Consider the following 25,696-nt stretch of genomic DNA (forward strand, 5'->3'; position numbering starts at 1 on the left):
CTATGAAGATTTTTTCAAGTGCTAATGACATTTTATTATTTTAAGTACTATATGAATTAATTTCAAAGCAAAATTTCCTTTTATTAGGTGGAGAATTTGAAAGACAATTTTGAACAGGGATTTTAGAAAGTGATGAAGTGAAAAGAGAAACAATACAGTACATTATTAAGTTATAAAATAAGTATGAATCATACGAGTGTACTAATGTAGTTATTTTCAATATTGTGCCAAATACCAAATATATGCCAGGCTTCATAAGTACTTGATTTGTGAAGCGGAAGCGTGGCAAAAGCTCCAAACAAACAAACTTGATCTGCGTGCAAAAATAACAAATGCTGTCAAAAATTATAGCTCCATCTCTTTTAGTTTTTGAGATCTAGGTGTTAAAGCAAACGGACAGACAGACAGATGGGCATGACTATATGCATATATACGAGATGCCTCATTCTGCCTGTTACATATAATTTCTGTAAGCACAAAAATAACAATACACGATACCCTCTTGTATTATAGCAAGAACAATTTATTGAATTCTTAATTTCAGAGCAATTTCAGTTTTAATATTGCTAATTTTTTGCTTTGACATTTAAATACTTTGTTACTATCTTTAAATTCTCTTTATAACAGTTAACTAGATATTTAAAAATATACATATTTAAATGTGGCTCAAATTTCAAGTGATTTTCCAAAATAAAAATCTCGGAAAACTTGAACTTTTCTTCATTGGACCTCAGCCAAGTCGAGACGAACATTTTAGTGTTGATTTTTATTATAGGCTAGTTCTGCAATATACAAAGGCAAGGTATGTCAAATGACAATAGATGCTGTTTTTTCTAGTGCACATTTCTTGGACATGAGCATAAAAATGTCTTCCTCAAAATTGATTCGCATGCAAATTGCATTGTAAAAAGTCAGAGGCAAGGGTAAATACAAATGTCGGTTTAAACACGAAATGGTGCGCATAATTGGGCTCAACAAAGAGTTAAAGGCTTGTTTAGATGGGCCAGTTGCAACGCCTTTGGTTGTACCTGGTAAATGGCAGCAATGCAAACAGGTAACAGGTAAGTTGGCATAGAACGCCCACAGAAACAACTTGACTTGGCTGAGAACGTCAACGCAGTGTAGGCATAATTTACAAGCTGTGTGGAAAATGCTGGCGAAAAGTGCCCAAGTCGCAGTCAGAGATTGAAATACGCAAACATTTTAAGATACAGATACAATTCAAATGAAAATATCTGGCAAGCAGCTCTTCTAACAGGTCATAAATCACACACACATTCTGGTCTCGCTCTGGTCAAGTTGACTGACTTGTCCAACGTGTCTTGACTTTCTTCAATTTTTCAGTCTGAATTCTCCTACCTAGCCAATCCAATGTGTGTGTGTGTGTTGTAGATATCATAAAACTTTCAAGGTTCGAGGCTTCAATGGAAAATGCATAGCGGAAAAGGATATGTGGTTGTTGTCTACCGGGGGGATTCACCTTGATTTTTACGACATGTAAATATTTATGGTTGACACGACCTTGTCAAATCACAAATCTTTCCTTGCTGCATCCTGTGGTACGCACACACTGCCACAGAGCCACACACACACACTTTTTTATGATTCGCACGAAAAACACACAATAACCATTTGGCCTATCCAGGAAAAACGCTGCCAAAATTTTTATGATGCGAATAATTTTCCAAATGGTTTCCCTCTTCCATTCCGTATCGCTGATACGAGTCCTGCTTTTGGCCTGCTGCTGGTTCCGGTTGATGGCCATAAAAAAATTGACTTTATAAGCTGAATTTTTGTCTCTCGTCCGGATTCCAGGATATCTTGATCCGGCTCTCACGCCCAGTTTACAATAATGTCCGATGCAATTTTCTTTACGGGTTCTTTATTTTCTTGCGGGTTTCGCAATTATTGCCAATATTTTGCGCAACTTTACCTGTTGCACTACGAAGGCGTGAGGACGCATTATCAATTGAATGGAAATTGCGCATGAGGTAGAATCCGAAACTAAAGATACAAAATCTTGTTTTTTTTTTGCGACTTTTACAGTTGTTGAATTTAAAACTTAAATTTCGTCCAACACGGACATAAAAAGTCGTGATTTTATATTATTTTCAGAAATTAGTTTTGAACACTATTATTTATGATTATTATTCAGCATTTTTCATTATATAATGTTTTACAAAATGCATTTACGTGAGGTAATAACATTTAAATTTGGCCTAAATTCAATGTGAAATTCATTGTCGAATCATCAAAATGGAAATTACAGCTTCCGAATTATTTATATTTTGTTTCTTTTAATCTTATATTCTAAAGAGAAATTTTCTGTTCGTTTTTGTTTATCAATTCCTTTTCTGTATTAGAGGTTTCGAGTGTATTATAACTTTCTATCGGCAGAAAATGTATGTAACAGGCAGAAGGAGGGTTCTACGATCCCATAAAATATATACATACATATATTCTTGATCAGCATCAACAACCGAGACAATATAACCATGTCCATCTGTCCGTCCGTCTGTTTGAACACCTAGATCTCAGAGACTATAAGAGATAGAGCTATAATTTTTCGACAGCATTTGTTATGTGTGCACGCAGATCAAGTTTGTTTCAAATTTTTGCCACGCCCACCTCCGCCCACGCAAATTGACAAAATTCGAATAACAAGCATAATTTTAAAGCTATAGTCGCAAGTTTACAATAATAAGTAAAGGTTTTGTGATTGCGATCAGATAAAAATTGTAGAAGCTATTAAAGAAATATTAAAGTACGGGTAAAAAGGCTTACAATCTGCTATATTTTTTAACTCTACGGTATATTTTGAATGTAATAATATATTAATATGCCAAATATACCATTTGGTATGTATTTCGTATTTTTACGGTTTGTTTTGGTATATTTTAAGAATAATGCCGCGCTGTTTTGCTTTTATCAAGCACACTCGACTTTTGCTTTTTAACTTGCTTTATGACTCAACTTTTTTAAAGATTTTAATTTCTGTTTTAAAGAAACTGCACACATTTTTTGGCAAAATAAATGGTTTAAAAAACTTTGAGTTCAGCTGTGTTGCTCTTCATTTTCCCACCAATGCTGAACACATTCCTTCAATCTTTCCTTCATTTATCACTCGGAATTCAGAAAACCTGTTGTGGAAAATACTCCCTCGCTTTTAATGACAACACGCATCGCATCACATCGCACACACTTAGATAGTCGGAGTCACAGTTGCAGTCACAGTCACAGTTTCCGGCAGTGAACGGTGGTTAGAGAGCGACACTTGAGTCGGAAACCCCAGGCGCAAACCCGTGCACCGCTGGTGATCGCGGCATGTGCCAAAGACGTCCCGTTCCCATTCTCATTCGCAGTTCGATTCCCATTCCGATTCTTGCTTCGGGGTCGCTCGCTTGCCCCGTTACTTGATTTGACTCGTGTCCACAAGCAAAGTGACCAGCCACGCCCAGTATTGGCAGAAAAGTGCTACGGTTGCGTGACCTGTGCGATAGAGGGCGCTCGCGTTGTGCAACCTTTCTACGCGATTCTCAACGAACTTAACTTGGCGATTGATGTTACATGCATCCATTTGTTTTTATTTCTTCGCCTGGGGGTCTCGCCCTGCTGGGGAGTCTTTCACCCAATGTTTATTTACATTTTTAACAATTCGTATTTGTTTCTGCTCTTTGCAATGGCTATAGCTGCTACTGTTGTTAGTTTTGTTGTTGTTGTTGCAACAACAAGTTTATTGCAGTTTTCAATCTTTCAAGTGGCTTCTTCGAATGCATTATTTATGCGCCTCGTTCGCCATGTGCTAGAAATCCACTTGGCCCATAGCTGCGTCCCATCAGCCAACATCTCAAGTCATGTGGCGAAAGCTGCCTCGTCGTGCCCCTCCTTCTATCTGTGTTGCATTGCATCAGTTTAGTTGATGTGGAGCAATGGCTTCATTTGAAATGACAACTGCCGCTTGATGCGCCGCGGGTAGGACCTCATATTGGCTTCGACTAGTGCAATTTTTTGTGAGTGTATGTTTTTATGGATCTGCCCAGACCCCAAAATGGGCAACAGCGCTGTTTCTTTTGACATTTTAATAGTCGCATCGTTTGGCAATTCTGATGGCCATTGCTCAATGACATTTAATGTCACAATTTGTGCGAGTTTTAATAGCCCCCATATAATATAAGCCAACATTATAGCTAAGAGAATTTAAGAGAACTTCTGTAATGATATAAAAATTAAGAATGACGATAATTCATATAAATATGTATGTATATTAAAATTATGTATTCAATTATTTTAATAACTGAATCTTAAAAGAAAGCTTTCCAAAGGCAACGATTTTTAATTTTGTAATGAATTTGATAAATTTGATATTTGCTAATACTTAAAACTAACATTTTCACAGTACAAAAAGTCCTTGAGCATAATCAAATGAAATCGAATCGAATCAATTAAGTAAGCGCTAACAATGGAAATTAATGAAGAGCAATTAGTTGAACCACTTAAAGATTAAATAAAAAAAACTGTACCTCATCAATTGGCACCAAAAAATTGTATGGTCATGCCATACATTTTTACCTTATTTAAAATTCCATAAATTAAGAAACAATAAACTAAGAGGGGGTCTAATGAAAATTTATGTCTTCATTACGCAAAGGCGCAAAAACCAAAACGATAAGCAAAACCAAAAATGAAACGTTTTTCATTTCCAATTCAATAAACAAATGCTCGAATAGAATGTGGCTAAAATCATTAAAATCAATAAAATAAACAGCGTAGATAAACTGACATGGCGCCAGAGATGCTGAACACAACACAATCTCCCCAATTTACAACAACAAATACAAAATGGCTGCCAAACATGATAAATAAGTGTGCAACGTTGCAATTAGTGTAAAAGCAAGAGTTCCACATCAAAGTTGCATAGAGCTCAGCTCTCCATTGGCTGTTGTCCCCAAAGCCAATTGCAGCTGTGCAGCGTTCAGCGCATGTCGAGTCACTCCCAATGCGCCTTTCACCCGTCTTTCCACCCACATGCCCCATGCCTCACGCCACAGTGGGAGTACATATGCTGCTGCTGCTGCTAAACCGGTTAATGCGCGAATGCAATGGCAATATGGTGTGACTACTTCCAATTGGATTGCTGCTCAAGTCAACTGCTATTGGTACTGCTCTTACTCTGGGAAGAACAGCCATTTTGTATGTGCCTCACGCTCGCACCAACGGCGATGGTCGAACTCACCACATCAAACACACCACTACAGCAGTTCTCGCTCTCGCATGTGGACAAAAAATGATTGAAAAAGAGAGCGAAAGAGAGCGCGAGAAAAAGGCGAAACAGACGTTTGCTGTTAACTAACAGAACTCTCTGTAAGCTTAGAAACTCGATAGGCGATCATTACATTGCGCATTCGCTTTGGTTAATGTATTTGTAAGTATTTTGTAAATGCTTTTGAATATTAAAAATTTATATTGAGACATTTTGCATTTTGCTATACTTACATTAATTTTGAATATAACAGTAGACAAAAATAAAAATAAATAAGTAGTATAATAGTATATATATGTAATTAATTAATAATTCAAATTGTTGATGTTTTTAATATTTATAACTATAATATTTACTCAAAACTCTTGCAGCGAAAGCAAACTGTTAACTCACCTGCCTCTGTTAATGCAAATGCCAAACCCACCACATTGCTACTGCGCTCTCTGTCGCTCCTGTGCGCTTCGCGCAGCTGCTCTGTTATATGGATCGCTGTGGACACGCCTTCGATTGGTGGTTGATTGCGAGTGTCTGCCTGTGAGTATGTGTGAGTGTGAGTGTGAGTGTAGACTGGTTTTGGGAAGAGCCCAATGTGCGCATACGGTGAAAATCAGTCCGCGATGGAACTCTGAGCATTGCGTTACAATTCAGTCCTGCTGCGAATCTTGTGACGTTTAGACGCTCCCCGGTGTTCGCGTTGAAAAGCGCTAGTTTTCAAAATCTAACAAAAAAATAACGCGCGCGCTTTTAAACATTGCAAGTGCCACAAAAAAAAATATTCAAAAAATTGACGAAGCTAATAACGAAATCAAATATACAGAAATAGAAATATATACAAAGAATAAGCTTCTTGTGCGGTGTTCTTGGTGATGTGATGGGCGCTTGAGCCACGTTCTTTTTTGAATCAGTCAGTGTATACTCGTTGTTAAGCCAAACTTAAGCCAAACTGCAAAACTTAAAACAGCCAAAATGATGATGAACGCATTCATTGAGCCCGCGCAGCATCATTTGGCCAGCTATGGGCTGCGCATGTCGCCCAACACCACAACAAGCAACAACAATCAGCAACATGATCTGCAACAGCAACAGCAACAACAGCAGCAACAGCAACAACAACAGCAGCAGCAGCAACAACAGCAGCAGCAACAGCAACAACAGCAGCAGCAGCAACAACAGCAACTGGAGGGCAGTGCCGACTCCACATCGCTGGCAGCGGCGGCATATCAAAATTCCGGCTACGGTCACTTCAATAGCTATACGCCACGTGACTTTTTACTCGGACGACGCGGCGATGCCTCGGACTATCCGGCGGCAGCCACAGCGCCAAGCGCTGCCAGCGCAGACTCGATGCTCTTCTCCAGCTTTCCAGCCCAGGCGGCTGCCGCTGAGCTGAGCTCTAGCTTTGGGCAGCATCCGTTCCATAGCCATCACCATCATCAGCACCAGATGCGCATGGCGGACTATGCAACGCATCCGTATGCCCAGCATCATCATCACAGCAACTTTCCGTCGGCGGTGCATGCGGCACATCATCATGCCGCTGCCGCCCATGCCCATGCCCACCATCCGCATCATGCCGCTATGTCGGCCATGCATCCGGCGGGACCGGGCGCTTTTCTGCGCTACATGCGACACCAGCCAACATCGGCGGCGTCGAGCGTGAAGCAGGAGATGCAATGCCTCTGGATAGATCCCGATCAGCCGGGCATGTTGCCGCAATCGCAGCAGCAATCGGCGCGCAAGACGTGCAACAAGATCTTTCACTCTATGCACGAGATTGTCACGCATCTGACAGTGGAGCATGTCGGTGGACCCGAGTGCACAACGCATGCTTGCTTCTGGATCGGCTGCTCGCGCAACGGACGACCCTTTAAGGCCAAGTACAAGCTGGTCAACCACATTCGCGTCCACACCGGCGAGAAGCCCTTCGCCTGCCCTCATCCTGGCTGTGGCAAGGTGTTTGCTCGCAGCGAGAACTTAAAGATTCACAAGCGCACACACACGGGTAAGTACACACACTAAGTACACACACTCACACATGTGTGTCCGGGTTTAACCCTTTACTTCTGGGTCCAGAGTGGGCAAATCCCCGAGGGCAAAGCGTCGGTGCATGCCCACGCCTCCTTTTACCTGCAGCTTAGTCCCTTACGATCTTACCACCTGTAATATATCTTGTCTTTCCTTTGCCTCGCCTCGCCCGCGCCCTTTAAGCCTTTCACTCAAAAGTCGCAAATCACAATGTGAATGTTGTTCTTGCGATGGGATAAGTCGCCCAAGGGGCTTGACTTCGACTTTTCAACGGTTTAGCCAGCGGATCTAGCAGTGTTGTCTATATTGACTTCGTAACTCTGGTTGCAGGATAATCCCAACTGTACTGCATATGCCTTAATGTAAAATATCAAACAAAGTTAGAGTATTGCATAGATTTAGGAAATATTCAAAAAATACAATATTGTAATTTAAATATTGAAGACAAATCAGTATTCGAAAGAAGTTTCTTCGAAAATATTAATTAGTATTTCATAAAGATTTAATGATATCTTTTTATATAATAGATAATTCTTAAAAACATATATTTTAAATATGTTTAGAAACCATTTGAGAAATACAATTAAAATAATATTCTAATTTGATAGACAAGTCAACTTTTAAGGAATATGCCTTCAAAATGCGAATAACTTATAGCTCAACTGGTAATGTGTTTTCTAATATTAATATAGGTATTAGTGCTTAGCGACTTACTATGTAATTATTTATTTTATATACTTTCATATTTCCTACAACGTCTTTACATGAATTCTTTATGAAATTTATAGATGTTAGTTTTAAAAATATTTTCCGTACAAATTTGATATACTTTATGAAAATAATAGGTAGTCCATCTAATGATCTTTCTGCTAAAATACGAAATATTTCTTAACATACTAGATTATTATTTATTTTGTTTACTGACATATTTGCCAAAAATTACGCAGTTTCTTCACTAAAGTTCTTTAATCTTCTGTTTAAAGCAAACTCATATTAATAACACTTTCCCTCTATTCTTTGCATCAGACCGTTCTTACACCTCTTAAGCACTCTCACATATGTATATATTCTTATCACACTCGTATCTAATTCAAACAACTGTTTACATATCTACGTCTCAGTTGAGAGTAGCCCACACATATCATTCCGGCAAACAGAACAGCCTCATAAATAACTTGGGCACATATCAACGCTTTTTGCATAAACTAAATCAAAAGTTAAATGTAGCATGGAGAGAGCCCAAAATATTTACACAGAAACATAAACACAAACACACAGACATCAGAAGACTTAAATAGAATCCAAGCTCAGTGTTAAAGTCCAGAGAACAGAGAATTCACCCATTGGCCTCATAGAAGGGGCGGCGACGATTCAAATGTGAATTGCGCTCTGATTTTTGTGATTTTACCCCAGTTTTCGATTGCGAAAACTGAAATCTCGAAAGTGCAATTGGAGTGCTGGGCACGAAGTGGCTAGAAGTATTTCCGTGCGATTACAAACGGAAGTTTTGACACGTGTCAACACATACACACACACACACACATCACAGTTGTGTGTGTCAATGTAATAAAAACAAACACCAGACCGGGCAGTTAACAGATCCCAAAAACGTTACTGATTGAATTTTGATTTATATGAGGGGCGTAAAGACTCGCAGAGAGGGTGAAAAAGAGAGAGGGAGAGAAAGAGCGAAGAGATGGATAGGAAGATAGACATAGAGATGAAGTCAAGTGGCAACCATTCGCCGGGTTAAAGGCCATTCTCCTCCGTTTCCAATCTGTTTCAACTCTAATGAAGTTGTGTCTTCCGTCGGCCACTTCAAAAAACGCAACAACCAATCATGTACTCAATATTTTCGCTACATCATCATGGAAATTAGTCAAAAAATGATGGAACAAATAAGAATCTGAAAAGATCATTATGGAACACATACATACATATTTTTGTGTTCGTATTCATAATCTGTGTGCGTCATTCAATGGCGTCTGTGGCCCAAAATCGAATCAAACATTTTAATTACCTTTCAATGATCGTGCAAAAGAAATTTGTCTGTTAAATCGAAAAAACAAGACAACGAAAAATCAAATGATTTGTATTTCAATTGTCTGGAAATTTCAAGCTCATTAAATTTTGAATTTCCATTTGCATTTATTAGGTGTGTGGGGGGATTTTATTTGTTCTTTCTATTTTTAAGTTTTTTTTTTTATGAATTCTTTACCAAATTTAAATTTAACGATAGAATGGCGCAGCAAATCCGTTTAGTCGATACACATTTCAGGAATACTTTTCTATATATCATTTTAGTGAAATACAATTTCAGAGTTATAGCTGATCAATGTTTTCCGCAATGTTTATTAAGTTGTTTTTTTCTGACGAATATTTTTGCATATTTTCTCAACTTTCAAATTATTGGTTTGGGCTCAGTGTCAACACATTGCATAATGATTAATATGGGTTCGATTGAAAGCTTCTATTCTCTCTTTTTCTCTTAATAACGACTGAGCCATATTAATGGAGCAATTTTGGGGGAATCCAAACAGTGAATTTAATGGATGGAGTGAGTAAAAACATACAAACAGATTCTGAAAGCGTGTTAAGCTCATTAAATAACTTCAACTTTTATGTGACTATTTCAAACATTAAAAACAATTAAACAAGCAATTAAAAACACTTATTGCACTCGATATCGTTGTTGTTGCTGAATAGAAAAACAGTGAGGGAGAGAACGGGAGCGAGGGAATGAACGGGAGCGAGAGAGAGCACAGGCAACAGAGCAAATCGAGGAGTAGCTGTGTGTCGAACCCAAATATAATTGCTTTAAAATTGCGCCACTCGTTTTAATAAAGCAAACACAAAAGCCAGCAACAAAAACGTGCAAAAAAATGAAAGCCAAACCAACAACTGCGGCAGTGGCAATAACCAAAGAGAGAGCGAGACAGTGAATGCGAATGTGAATGTGCAAGCATGGGCGTATTATCCTTGTTTGGCCCTTTACACAGCAGCCGTTTATTAAAAGCGCGCTATGCATACAAACAAACACAAAGCACACACGCACACACATACACAGAACAGATAACAGCCTAGGGAAGGCGCAGGCAGCCAAGGCGTGCTAGACAGCAGTAACAAAAACAAAATCAAAAACAATAACAACAACAGCAACACGTACGAGGTCGCCATACACAAAATGGCGTTTATATTGCTGGGCATATTTTACGCATTTTGTTTGTGCTTTAATTTTAGCTTCGCATACACTTCCCTTTGCGGTACACTGTCACTTTAACGGTAAAAGAAAGCTTTTACGCGTGAATGTATAGCATTTCTAAATAAAGGGTATTTTCTCTGTCGTCGTATACCAATTTGTTTGTGCACAACACTATATCACTAACTTTGCGCATATGTGTACATATATTATATATATTTAAATGGAATTAAAATATTACACGCAGAGTCTCTTTTAATAAAATTAAATACGCAGTATTTCATATATTATTAAAAAAAAAACAATGTAATAACGCAAGAGGACAAGTTTATGGTATTTCTATGCCTATAACTTTATACTTTTTACGCAACAAATAATTATTATTTATTTTGTTGACTGAAAATAGGTTGGCACAACTGCAAAGTAGAAAGCACGTTTCCATTAACAAGACACTACTTGTCGTACTTTCATTTGAATAGGCAATGCAATTGCAAAGTGCTGAAATTATCCTATTTTCTTCAATTTATAAACATTGAGCTTATTCGTTTTAACTGACTGCCTATCAAATGGAGACTTTTTTCAGACAATCGCTGTTAATATGAGGTCTATGTTAACTTTGCACTTGTCACTTATCCGTCGTCTGCAATCTCTACACTCTCGCAATGTCCAGACTCCAAAAACAACAACAACATGAAAGAGAGAGAGAGAGAGAGACAGAAAACAAGAGAGCAGGAACAGAACAATCAACGTTTGTCTGCTTTGTTATTGCTTTTCCCTCCAGTTGACACCTTGCCCAGCAACTTTAACAGTGTGTGCTTGAAGTGTCTGTGTATGCAACTGAATGGCGTTTATCATTGTGTGCGGTTTTACATGCTGTACTCTCTCTCTGTCTCTCTTTCTCTCACACTTTTGCTCCCTCCCATTGACTGGCGTTTTTTGCTGTCGTCGTCGTTGTCGTTGTTGTTGTTGCTCGTGAAGTGCTCCTGTGGCTGGTACACCACAAACAACAACTTTATTCATTAACACCTACAACCGAGTTGCTCCAAATGGCCAACAACTTTGTGGTTAGTTTACAGTGGATGCTGGCCAAGCTCATTATGTTTATGTTTTCCCTCTGCATCGCCTCTTTGTACTCACCTCTTGCTAAGCAAGTGCAGCAATATCCTGTGGACCCTTGTAAATGTTGATTGGCTCTGCTTCCTGATTCCGCCACTAGCCACTCGTTTTAATTGAGCTCAAGTGCTTTTTTAATGAGTCTTTTATGAACTTGTTGTCGTGAGCTGAAAGCTAGCAAAAAAGCATTTTATGTGCTTTTGCCATTTTCCCCACTCTAGCAGAAAGTTATGCACTCCATTTAGTTAGCTTATTGCGTCTTAACAGCGACGGCTTTCGAAACTGTTAGATAACAGAGATTTGAGGTATGGCACTGTTAAAAGTTTTTGCTAGTCGGCGCCAAGAGCATAATTTTTCAAATTCTACAGTCAGGCAGCCAGGCAGGCAGCGAGTGGTCGAAGATATCAAATGCTGCAAATGTCAATGATTGATGACTTTATTGCGGGTTCAACGATTTTCAAACAAACAACACAAGACAACAGTGCGACAGTGGGACAAAAAGACAGACAACACTCAGAGCTGACAGTGAGACGGAACAAAAATAACTTTTTATATATTTTGCGCATTAAATGTTGACTGTTTGCTGTGGCTGTTGCTGTTGAACTTCTCAGAATTTGTTTTCGGGGCCAGGAGAACGAGAACAATGCAAAAGCGAAAAAAAACGCACACAAAAAGTAAACTAACCTGCAATGTGCCCCGGGGACTGATTACCAAGACACTACCTGCCCTTGCTCCTTTGCTTCTCCTCTCCCGTGGTCCTGACGTGAACTCTAAGTTGTGCCTTGTGCCTGGCAGGAACTCAGCGTCTCGTGCTGACTTCAACGCTCTCTAAAACTCTGAAAATCAATTAGTTACGCTCCTAGATATGCATGTCTCTTTGCCTTGCCTCACTCTGAATTTCCATAACAATTTTGGCTAATGACGAATGCATTTTTCAACGGAATTCGTCATTCTCTCGTTTGTACCTTGGTTGTCCCTCTCTCTCTCCCTCTCGACATATTCGTGTTTTGCATTCGTTTCGCTCAATTAAAAGTGCCAAATGTGACCAATTTCAACATGACACTCGATTATCAAGCGATGGACCAGAACGGGCTAAACACAGACGAAAGGGGAAACAGGAATGAAAGGGGAAAAGCGCAACGTTTTGGTCACTCATTGAATTATTCAAATGTTATTTTTATGACAACGCCTTGCGAAGCTGCAGATTTATGGGACCTGCGAGCGTAAAGTAAAAAGTATATAAATTTTATTTGTGGTCCAAGTATTTGACAGTCGACTGGATATTGGTTTAGTTTTGCGGTTTCCCACTGAAATTCCCGAAATCATTTCTCTTCCTTCTCCTCTGCAAAGAAGAGCGTAACTTTAAGTGAAAGATTTATAACTTTGAAATGCAAAAAAGTTTGATGATTATTACAACTGCAACTCAAAATGATTTTAAAAACAGCTCATTTAATACTTCTACTTTTCTTATGGTGATGGAGTTTTTAATTTAGTCCAGCTTAGGACTTTTACTCTATTTATTTGATGTTTAGCTAATGCTCAACAAAACCTTTTTGATCATTACGGAACCCTCCTCCAAATGCATATTGATTAATCTAACAAATGCATGCATTATAATTAGCACCACCCTTTTGAGAACAGTTCTACTCCTGCTCCTGCTCCTTCTTCTGCTTCTGCTCCTGGTCCGATGAGCAGCCGTTCCGCTTAGCGGGGTTGGTGAGGGTTGTTAGCCATAGCACAATGGCTAAACTATTGCCACGCATTTTTAAAAATGTCAAAACAATGTTATATGTTATATGCTTTGCATGCATGTATATCGGGGCACACACACACAGAAATGCTTCTTTATCATATGCGCGTGTATTTGTGCAATATAATTTCATTTAGAAGTGCATAACAACGCGGCAGGGGTTAAATTTCGTCAACCCTTTATTTTTTTCATTTTTTGGTCTATTAGCTAAGTAGCCATTTTGTTGAATAGTTATGAGTAGAGAAGCGTCGCTGTTAAGGTTGTTGCATAATGTTGTCTCTTCTATCTCTTTCTGCCTTACTCTCGCATGCGTTCTCTGTTTATAGCACCCTGTATGATGGTTCAGTGGTTAAGCTGCTTATTCTGACGTCGCGTCGGCTGCGGGGCTAGTTAATAAATGAGGCTTATTTCAGCCTGGCAGCCATTGTTGTTGCTGCTGCTTCTGATTGTAGTTGTAGTTGTTGCCATTGTTGTTGCCTGGGCAACTATTAGCACACACTTGAAATATTTGTTGAAGCACACTAAGTGTGCTTTTCGGCATAACTGCCGCTTAGCCACGCCCATTTGTCATAGAAGTCGCGCTCAAATTAATTAAATTCCTAAGATGATCCACAAAAGGAGAATTCGAGTCACACGCGCACACAGAAATATCAAGCCAAAAGTAGCTACGAATGCGCATTCTCCGCATTTGGGAAGCCTCAATTTGTAGGTGGCTGAGACGAGTTCCGAGGAGGAAAGCTGAAATAAGTCGAGACTCGGGCAAGATTGCCAGGCAACACAACACAACAGCATAAAAAAAAAAAAAGAAATACAAAATTTCAACGCATAAAGAACTGATCAGCAGCAGACAAACCATAAAATTAAACTGTCATCTTGCATATTTTTTATATCTGCATGCAGATGATACTCACACACACTCGCACTCACACTCATACACACTCACGCTCCACTCGCTGGCCGAGGGTACAGGTCTGCTTTTTTTTCAAGAAATATGAAAGCAAGCCTGACTAATCCTCTAAATCGCACACCAAGGGCCAATTCCAATCCCGATCCCCACCATCGACCACAACATGCCCCACATCCACTTGTATAAATTAGCTTATGGGGAAAAATGAAATCATTATTCATACCATCTGAGTACAAAAATGTTAAACAGCCACCAAAAATCGAAAGCAGTAGAGAATGCGGCACAAAAAAGCGTATGTTCTTAAAGGTGTTATAGTAATTAAGCTAAATGTCAGGAGATTCTGATTATATGCGAGTAGCAAAGTATAATTATTTCTAATAAATATATAAAAACAGCAGATCTTTACTATGAGTAGCATCGGAAAGAAAGTACAATTTATGTTTCTAAGAAGTATAGAAATGTAAAATAGAAATAAATGTGAAGAGTATATCGAAAACATATTTCATGCATGAACGTGAATATGAATGACAATCTATAAGCGTGCTTGTCAAATCAGCTTAATTTTGCATATCGTACTCACACACACTCACACACACTCGCACACACTCTCGTTTGTCGGTCGCGTTGACAAATTTGTAACACACCAACGCCTCTGAAGTTTATTTAGGCATGCATATGAGAATTGTGATTGTTTTAACCCAAATAGGTTCGGCTGCAGCTAACGGGCACGCAATTTATTGTAAAAACATTGTCAATGCAATTAGAAGCGGAATACATGTGTGTACTCGAATTGTAAATAAATAGAGCGGGTTGCCGCCTGCCATTCTACGAGTCTAAAACAAAACACAAATCTTGCTCGACATGAGGCTGTCAAATGTTGTGAATGCTGTGACAACCATGCGGACACTTGGGCACTCTGTTTTGGCTAAAATTACAGACGGCCAACGCCACCATTTGGCTATGACGCATTGCCGTCGGCTCGACTCGACTTCGTTTGCCCGTTTGTCCGTTTGCCCGTTTGCTTTGCTCCACTGTATTGGGCTGGGTTGGGCTGAGCTACTGTGAAAATGTATAGTATGTGTATCTGACAGATACGTGGCGCATTCCCTTTGCAGCTCTCTGACTGCCGATTGCGGATTGCCAATGCTTGTTTCTTTTTTCTCAGCCTGCTCAAATTTCCGAAAACTGTTTTGGGAAACGGGCGCATTCAACTGAAAGTCGACTCGACTCGCAGCCATTGAGTTGAGGTAACAACACTTTCTGGGGGCGTTCAAAGAGATGTGATACTTTCCATTCTGTTCTGAGGCGTTGACCAATTTGGTTGGCACTTAATGGATATTTCTCTGGCCCGCAAAATATACATAAATGCAATTTTATGTGATGTTTTGATATGTTCATTAAGCAATACTGACAGCTACCCCAAGTCAAATGCTCTGAGCTCTGAGTGTGTGAATATTCCAGCGGAATATCGTAACGATATTTTGCAAATACAAATTTGCCAATCGTTTTCTAGACGAAGATTTCACTTGAGAAGAACTCCTAGATATAGAACTCTTCTCAATGGATTGTCTTCTTTTTGCTTGGCACACTCCTTAATACAAATATTCCTTCAAATACTCAATCGCTGATGTCATTGAGATATTTATCTGGAAGTCAAATCTCGTTAAAATTGACAACATTTAAACTTGAACACTGCGATAAGCATGACACAAGAATCCCTAAAAAAAACAAAAACAAAATAAACAGTTTCACCAGTTGTCACATCAAATAACCAATGATGACAATCTTGATGACATTTTAATTTCTCACACTCGCTGGCAAGCATGCCAAGAGATTTTCTACTTGGCTGCAACGCAAAACAACAAACAAGCGGCTCAAGACAACGGCTCAGATTAAAATCTTAAAGAGCGCTAAAAAGCAAAAAAAAGAAGAAAAGAAGAATCAGTTACTCATCGAACTCCTAAGTCGGGGTATATACAAAGCAACACCTCTTTGAGAACTCTGAGGAACGCCGCCAACGCCATCGATCTCAATGCAAGGAGTAAGCACTGAAACTGTAACAGAACAGAAATTGTTTGCAAATTCCATTGATGAGTGGCTGTTTCAGTTCGAGTGTTTCAGCTGCCAGGGGCTCTACCTGTGAATTTGAACTCGGATTCGAACTGGGCTAATCTTGTCTAGCGTCTTGTCTTTGTCAACTGTCTGTTAAGGTCCCCAAGAACTGGGACTATGGTTACACACTCTGGTATCTCTTTCTCTTTGCTTCGTTTCTGACTCTATTGCTCTTGAGAGTGTCTCTATCGCGCCTTGTTTGTGTGCACTTTGGGCCACAGACAATAGGCTTAGTGTTACTTTTGCTTATTGTCTACGCTTCGTTTGTCATTCGAGTGCATTTACCGAGCTGTTTTGCTACGCAGTATCTGTTGGTTGAATATTGGCATATGGCAAGCTAAACTATTAGCATACCCCGATTAACGCACACAATGTCATTTATGGCAAATCAAATTTCATTTTGCTAACACAAATTCAACATTAACAAAGTCTTAAGATGCACGTTCAATTTGCGTAGCTCATAAAGAGCTGTGCTTACAGACACATAAAAAGTCATTAACTGTTGTTGTTGCCTTGTTTCTGTTAGACATCAAAAATATTTAATGCTAATGTCGACAATTTGCTGTCGAGCCAAAATGTTTGTGGTACAAATTTTGCAAATGTACTGCAGAAGGTACAAGGTTGCCAGACGCAGATGCAGACATAACTGCATATATAGTATGTACATACATATATGTACATATATATGTATATTTCTACATGTCTACAAGTCGTACTCAGCCAGACAGCCAGTCTCCTTCTCTCTCTCTCTCTCTCTCTATCGCTTTATTCTCAGAATGCGGTTTGCGAGCAAAACTTTTGCTGGCAACTGAAAATGCAATTTGAATGCATAATGCACTCGTATACCAGTACTCGTGTTTTTATGAATATAGGAGTACGCATATATGTACATATACATATATATGCTTATACACATTTATATATCTGTTTGTAGCACACACACCTCTAATCTTGCTCTTGCTCGAGCTAACTTGTCGAAAATTTGTTCGTTGTAAGAAAAATCACAAAACCAAAAAAAAAAAAGAAAAAGAGAAGTAAGATATGTATGCACATAGTACAGACACAAACTGGCCCATGTTTGGTCGTGTACAGCAAGGCTGTTGCCTGTCATTGTTTTACTAATAGTCGCTGTAGTTGTCTGGCTCAAGCATATGAGCAATGCGCATTGTGTATACGCAACGTGGTCGGACTGTTCCAGCTGAGCACAATTTATTGAAGTTTTGTATGGCATAGCTATGGCTAAGATCTTCAATGAGAACCAAAAGTAAAGTGGGTGGAGCTGCCAACTTGCTTTAAGACAGTCTGTGTTAAAGGCATTAAAGACATGGTAAATAATCTCGAACTTTGGGAAACTTAATATTGCAATATAAACTGAAATTGAAACCTAATTCCATTCCTTACTCAGTTATTACGTTAAGACCGTAATTATGGAGCTGCCAACTTGATTTGAATCTCATTTCATTGCTCGTGCCGCTCTCATTAGGCGAAACCCATAACTTCAGCCGAGTGTAAAATTTGTTTTGTTTTACTGTTTCGAGCGAAAATAAAAACAAAGTTGCCATTTACGTCTATTTGGCTACAATAAACCACAGGCAAAGATCGGGCTCGACTGACCCCAATGTCAATTATTAACGTATCACTTGACAGCGGCGCAAAGCTGCAAACAAATAGCGAAAATGATGTGAGGATGAGCACGAAGACGAGGATGGGTCAGCGATGGTTTCGGGGAGGGATACCAAAATCATAAATCATGACAGACATTACGCAATTCACTCAACGGTTTTTGTCAAAGCAAAGGCGAACAATAGAGCCGCAGACGCAACTGAAGCTGAAGAGTATTTCGAGGTCTGGCCTTGCCCAGGCCAAACATTCATAGGTAACTTTATTTTTAGGGGTGCAAAACTCAGCTCCTGAGGACAATTATCATTATGATGATGATGTTGATGATGAGCTGCAGTGCTGTTTGAGATTTTGTATTTTGAATTCTTGCTGCTTTGGCCATTGCTGTTGACAAGCAGCATTCATTGCTTTTAAATTATTATTTTATTATTATTATTATGAGGCATAAATAATGAGCGAGCTGAGTTTGGGAGACGTCTGCCATTAATATGGTTATCAAACGCAGGCAACTGTTATAAATATTCATAAATAAAATTGAGAATTCGAGAGGAAAATGAGCGTCATGAGTGGTATTCAATATAGGTCGGAGAGAGTTTTAAGAGTGTCTCCGAAATTGAACTAGCTAATGAATAAATGCTTAACATGTTTAAAATCTTGCTAATAAAATGCAATAAATTCATGTCATTGAGAATAAATATTTCATTAATCCTTTGTATATATATTCTGCGCTGACATCATTCATAAATTTACTTGCCACGTGAGTCAAGTTTTGCACTTGCCTGGCAGCCGTGGCGCACATTCAGGAAGTGCTTTACGGATACTTTACCATCAACAGTCGCTGCCCCCTAACTATCCCTAAACCAAAACAGACACATTTGCAAAATATAACAAAATAGAAAAAAAGAGAAAATGAAAAAACCAATCCAAAAGTAGGGGAAGAAAATTGCCCATTGAAATGTAAACCGCCAGGAAATCGGGGTTTGGCTTTTTCCGGCTTTACATGGAACAAAAGACTCAAAGGAAGAAGCGGCAACAAAATCATAAAAAAATAAATTCACAACGACAGATACGTAGAGCAGAGGTTTTTCAAATCCTAAAAGGAGTGTCAACAACCTAGAGCGAGAAAGCGATACAGTGTGCGAGAGCGAGGGACTAACAGAGGGAGACAGTCAGGCAGACAGACAGAGAATCAAGCAGGCAGGCAGGCAAAAAGTAGCTGCTGCTTTGTTATTCTGTATTGTTAGATAATAATAATCATATCGCATTGCATGTTGTTGACACATGAGCGATGATGATGCTGCTTATCTTCGCTACTTCACTAAGGCTCATCATCTCTTCTTCTCTTTCGCTCACCCCTCTTTGCCTTTTTAGCACACAGGAAATGATTACTTAACAGCGCTAGACTCTAACAGCTGCTAATTGCAGGCACTGTTACAGCTGATCTCCGTCGGATCACTGCTAATAGCAGAAGCACTTCATTAACATATCAACTGCTAACAGCGTACTGTTACTATTGCTGCATGACTCTCTCTCTCTCTGTCTCTTTATAGCAGCCGGTTTAAATAGTCACTGTTAAGTGAATCTGTTTGTGGCGTTTTAATTAATTCGCCTGCTCTCGACAGTTGCATTTAATACAAGTATGCAACTCTGGCAATGCCTGCGAAAATATGTTATTTTTCATTTTCAATTTTCTCATTTGTTGCTGTTGTTTCTGCTTTTGTGCCTGCCTGGCTGAAAATGAAAAAAAAAACCTGATTCTGGTTCAATTAATCAGCGACTGTCAATGATGCTTAATATGCACGGGAAAAGAAGGGGCGAGAGAGCGCAGAAGTGAAGTGAGTGGAGCTAAATGAGGCATATTCTACAGACAGCTTGTTGCTTCCTCATTGTCAGACCAGTGGGCTGTTTTTTTTTTAAATTGATTCAATTTATTTTCGTTTTTAAACGGAGTCAACTTCAGTAAAGCTTTGCTAAATGGGGACGAAGTGCGGTTTGTTTTTGACAAAAATTAATATCGCAACAATATTGTTTAAATTTGTAACGTTCCCTGACATGCTTTTATTGACAATTTTCGTAGATTTTCTTGTTCGTTTTGTTCGCTTCGTTGAGAGCCCCAAACACACACAGGATATAGCTTCAAAGAAGCTCGACAACATCGTCAACAAAAAAAAAAAACATATTGTAGGCATTTCCACAATTTTCTTTCTTTCCCCCTACACACAAAAAAAAAAACACTTAAGAGACGTTTAGTGAAACTCAATTTTTTTCCTTACGACTACGCCCAAAGCTCACGGCCGAAAACAACGCCCCAAAAGTAAAACATCCACATTAAACACGCACACACAATCTCATATTTGCACACTGAGCCATTGAAGAGACCTAGACACAGTACCGAAGCTCGAAGTACGAGTTCGAGTTCGAGTTCCGAGTTTCAGTCCGTCGGCCTGTACGTACGACTTCGTCTGCAAATGACAGGCAGCTTTACCGTTACATAAAAGCTAAAACATGTGATATGTTTTTCATCCACATAGCCCACTTTATATAGGTATATAAAATGTATACATATATATGTATATAGTCGTCTACACACAGTTTTCTTGGCTAAAGCCACCCACAAAACAGATTACAAAGCACTGCCAACCCCCGAAATTCAACCAACCCCAAAACAATAGCAACAAAAAAGCGCGGGGCTGTACACGGCGCGACGATACGACGGGATGACGGAACAGCGAGGACGCCATGACAGACGCTGTGCCAATTCCAAGCGTTCCCGAGCTACATTAAACGTTTTTTCCGCTAGGAAATTAACAATTTGGGCCTCAGTTAATGGCACTTTTGCAAAAGGGAAAACGAAATATGCAAAGCACATTTCCATAGCCTTCTCGCGGCCTATTTCAAAGTTCGTTCTCGTCGCTTCTTTTTTTATATTTTTTATGTACAGACTTGGGATTTACTTTATTGAAATATTTAAATAAGTTTGGCAATGCTCAGAGCCTAAATGGGATTTACATGGCGGCCTGCTCAGTCCGTGACTATGACTATGGACGTCCTTTGCAAAGTATGGAAATATATTTGCCCTGAAATTGACATTTTATAAATGGGCGGTTTTTCTTTACTGTGCTCTCTCTCTCTCTCTCTCTCTCTCTTTCTCTCTGTCTCTCTATTTTTGCTTTTTCCTACACGTATCTGTCGTTTTAAACTTAAAGCAATAAAATATTTAAATGTGGATCGCGCTGTAAATGTGAAAATTATGCGTATATTTAGCAGGGACACAAACCCTTCCACTTTGCAGTCGCGTGCCGCGCATTCACCCGCTGCGCTTAGACCGCAAAGCGCACCAGGAGTTTCCCATATGGTGAACACTCTCATTTATATGTATACGAGTTCGAGTATGGGACAGACAGTTCCTAGTGTGTCCAGGCAAGTCATAAAAAGTCACTTCTCAAGTGATAAAGTTGATAACAACCTGAAATGGCATCTGCCTGCTCATTAGCGTTTAAAACAACATGGATAATTCAACGCTGATAACAATTTATTTGCTCGAAGATGAGTTAACAAAATATCCAGGGAAAACAACTTGTTACTTTGCATATGATTAGACAATTATCATCAGGAATTTTTCATACTAATTATTGTGGTTCTACAACACTTCTTAAAGGTCGAAAAATCGTATTATTTGTGGCGCCTTTTACGCCTATTTAAATTCAGTTGACTTATAGCCGACACTTGACATTCCTCGACTTCCCCTTCAGTTGCCATGAACTGCTCTGCTCGCATCGAAATGCATTCGCTGCGCTTGTTTCTTAACAACTTGTGTTGGATTCGGTCTGTCAAAATAATTGAGGGATCCGTGGAGAGTGATTGGTCGAGTAATACGCATATTTATGACTGTTCAGATTTTGACAAATTAATAGAAAAACAACAAACAATAAACAATAAACGACGCAAAGGGGAAAGAGGAAATGGGCTACAAACAAATGCGACACGCCATTCAAAATCGAATACTCATTTTGTGTTTAAAACAAACTAAAAGTTTATGCAAATTCGCGTAATAAAGCACATAAATTAGTATTAAATTACACGCAAGGGAGACAAACAATAAGTGGTACAACAACAAAAGGAAAACATCGACAAAACGAAGAAATCATAAAGCAAAAACTTGTTGAGCGTGGAACAAACCAAGCCCCAAAGAGCACCGCTGGATGTCTTTTTATATGGCGCACACACAAAGAGCCCAAAGGGACAGATAATAATACAGCTTTTCAGTGTACACTCTGTGTACACTGCTGGTTGCTCTTCGACTCGACTGCAGTGTCGTGGTTATGCCCCTCCTAAACCATAACTATGTCCACTTTAAGCTCAAGGTGTGAAAATATTCGATTATTGTCATCGTCATCGCCATCGTTGTTGCTGGTTGCTGTTGTTGTTGTCGATTTCAGTGTGGGACGTTGAGAGCTGGAAGTGGGGCTGAAGCTGCCAGCCAGCCAACCAGCCAGCCAGCTCCCAGTTGAGCAGCTTAGCTGCAATTGTCAAAAGGCGAGGCGCATAATGGCCGCTTAGCTGGCATATAAATGCCATATGCTAAATGGATTTGCTCTCCAGTTTGAATCAAGTTTATGTTCACATTATTGAAACTGATGGATCAGAAGTGGGCGTATGTTGTGTCCATTTGATATCTGTCTTTAAGAAGATTACACAACTTATTGCTATTAGATGAAAGAGAAGTCCTATAACAATAATTTATATTGTCGTCAAATTTAATTTCCCCCACTAAGGAATATAATTATATAAATTGTCCTCAATTTGTTAACCCTTTGACCACGTTTAGTTTTTTCGGAGTTTCCATATGATTCTCAGATCTCTTCCTTTTCCTATCTCCAAAATAATCAAAACACATGTGTAACATTTGCCAAATTATAGGTTAACATTGGGGCAATAAAATATGAATTATTATAAATGTTTAGGTTTTGGGTTAAGTCCAGAGTTTTATCTACTTGCATCTAGAACTCTTTTGGACAAATAATTTTGTAATAAGCCATAAAATATCACCCTGTGTTGTCTGGGTAAAGGTGTTACTGCCTGTGTATAATAGAGGTTAACCTTTTGACCTTTTTTCCAGTAACAAGCGCTCAACGTATTTTGACCCGTTGTTCATTTAGTTTTTCACATGTTCCGACAAAAAGGACAACAGCAACATCTGAAAGCGGCACAGGTGAATTTTTTGTTGTGTTCCTCGGATTTGGAGAGGTCGAAGATTGGCCGCTGGTTGCGTGTCGGAGGTTTGGTCGTCGAGCTGTTTGATTTCAAACAATACCTCTGATCCCGCATAATTTATATGATTTTTCTCAATAAAAACGCTGGACAGACGCTCAGTTTTCCCACCTTTATTAAATTGTATTGCTATTGAATCTTGGCTCAGAGTCGGAGTCGGAGTTCATAAATTGGCGTCTTTTATCGTTCTCCCTCGTATAGTTAGTTGGACGAGTATATATTTATATTTTATGCGTGGCACATAAATAATGTCATTTATGGGACCGACGGGTCTCGAACTCGAACACATTTGGTGGGGGGAGCATGCCTATTGTTTTCCCCCAAAACTACGAGGAAAAGGGACACTGTCAAGAAAGTCTAAAGATACCCTGCAATTATGAATATTTTCTGTTTTATCGATACCCTTTTACCTTGGACGTTATAGAGAACTTATCGAGATTTTATGTTTGTCTTGCAGGCGAGAAACCGTTCAAGTGCGAACACGAGGGCTGCGATCGGCGCTTTGCCAACTCATCGGACCGCAAGAAGCACTCGCATGTGCACACCTCGGACAAGCCCTACAACTGTCGCATCAATGGCTGTGATAAGTCCTACACACATCCCTCTTCGCTGCGCAAGCACATGAAGGTAAGCATCAAGATTAGTTTGCGATTTAGCCGCGACTTCGCGAGTTTTGCCTTGACTCTGACTAATATTCGATGCGTTGTTTGTGTTTTCCTCTATTCGCAGGTGCATGGCAATATTGATGAGAAGTCACCGTCGCATGGCTATGACAGCGATGGCGAGGAGAGCTCCAGCTCCAGCATTGTCACGGGTGGCGCTCAGACGCCGCCCTCGACACGTTTGGATGGCAGTGCTGGCAGCAGCAGCGGCGTCAGCAGCCTGAGCGGTGGCAGTGGCATTAAATCATCCCCACACTCAATCAAGTCGGAGCCGAATCCGATGCACAGCGTGCACTTGGGTGCCTCCAGCAGCGGCAGCAGCAGCACAGCCAGCAGCAGCGCCTCCCATCTGCTGCAACAGCAACAACAGCAGCAGCAACAGCAGCAGCAGCAGCAACAACAACAACAACAGCAGCAGCAGCAACAACAACATCAACTTGCCGCACATCAGTCATTGCATGCCGAAGCGAAATCTTCGCCTGCGCTTCAGCTGATGGCATCCTCCGCGTATCTGCCACCACCCTTGGGACCACCACCGTCTCATCATCATCATCACCATCATCATCAGGTGGCTGCTGGTAACTCGGCCGCAGCAGCGGTGGCATCAGCGGCGGCTGCTTCACCGGGAGCGGCTGCTGCCTCGGCATCGATGCTGGCCGTCACCGGACATCACAGTCATCATCTCCTTTACCATCCGGCGGCGCAGCATCATCCGCCCAGCGACTGGTATCATACGGCAGCGCCGGCTGGCAGTGCGGAAGCGATGAATCCATTGAATCACTTTGGTCACCATCATCATCATCACCATTTAATGCATCCGGGAGCCGCGACGGCGTATTGAGATTGGGAGAACTGGTGGCCCGAGGAGCCGCCGCTGCCGCCAACGCCAGCGGCGACTGCAGTGCCACCAGAAGATGCAACGTCAACGTCGGCGTCGGCGTCAGCGTCAGCGTCGGCTTCAGCGTCGACGCCAACGCAAGCTCTGGACTGGATTTGCTGTCAGCGTCTGCAGAATTTGGCGCTTGTCGCGCAATGTGAAAACCAAATATTTCTGAAAGTTGAAGAAAGCACTTTAAACTTTTTACCTGATAATTGAAAAATTGCTGTTAAACATAAACGTAAAACTACACACACACACACAGACACACTCAAACATATACACACACACACAAACACATACCCATAACTTACACTTAAAGAAAAAACCAATTGCATCATAGAGTTGAGAGTACTTTAAAAAGCCTATTATTATTATTGTAATGATTATTATTATGTATTTTAATATAATATACAATAAAAACAAAAAACACAACAATGGAAGTTGCCTAAGTTTTTGCTAAATGTTAAATTAATTTAAAGAATAGCATTGTAGTTGCTTTTGTTTAAGTGTGGTGCGAATCGAAATATTCTTGTAAATTATAAAAAAAAAACTAAAGTTTGTAAAAGATAAATGTATAAAATAACATATGATATATGTATATGATAAAAATTGATATATACATACATAATAATTTTATTTAAGCATAATGACTATTTAACTATTAAGTATTAGCAAATTTTTCAAACTGCTTTTCACAAACACAAACACTCATAAAATCTATATAAAAGATAAACTCCTCCAGCTATCTAGTACAAAAAAAAAACTTAAAAAAAAAATTGATTGAAAAGCTAATCATATACGTACATACATTTTCGGCCTTAGAATTTCCCCCAGCTTAAGAACACGAATAAATTAAAAATAAAAACAAAAAACAACACACAAAAACTAAATATAAAG

General features: G+C 39.7%; 1 protein-coding gene across 1 annotated transcript; it reads left to right on the forward strand.

Moving 5' to 3' along the window:
• The first annotated feature begins 5,889 nt into the window (after positions 1-5,889).
• Positions 5,890-25,696, forward strand: LOC117576036 (pair-rule protein odd-paired). The gene is made up of 3 exons (XM_034260559.2): positions 5,890-7,262; positions 23,715-23,884; positions 23,987-25,696. Exons 1-3 carry the CDS (start codon positions 6,227-6,229, stop codon positions 24,758-24,760), a joined length of 1,980 nt encoding a protein of 659 aa, XP_034116450.2. The 5' UTR covers positions 5,890-6,226; the 3' UTR covers positions 24,761-25,696.

The sequence above is a fragment of the Drosophila albomicans genome, chromosome 2R (assembly GCF_009650485.2).
Source record: "Drosophila albomicans strain 15112-1751.03 chromosome 2R, ASM965048v2, whole genome shotgun sequence".
NCBI classification, from domain to species: Eukaryota; Metazoa; Arthropoda; class Insecta; order Diptera; family Drosophilidae; genus Drosophila; species Drosophila albomicans.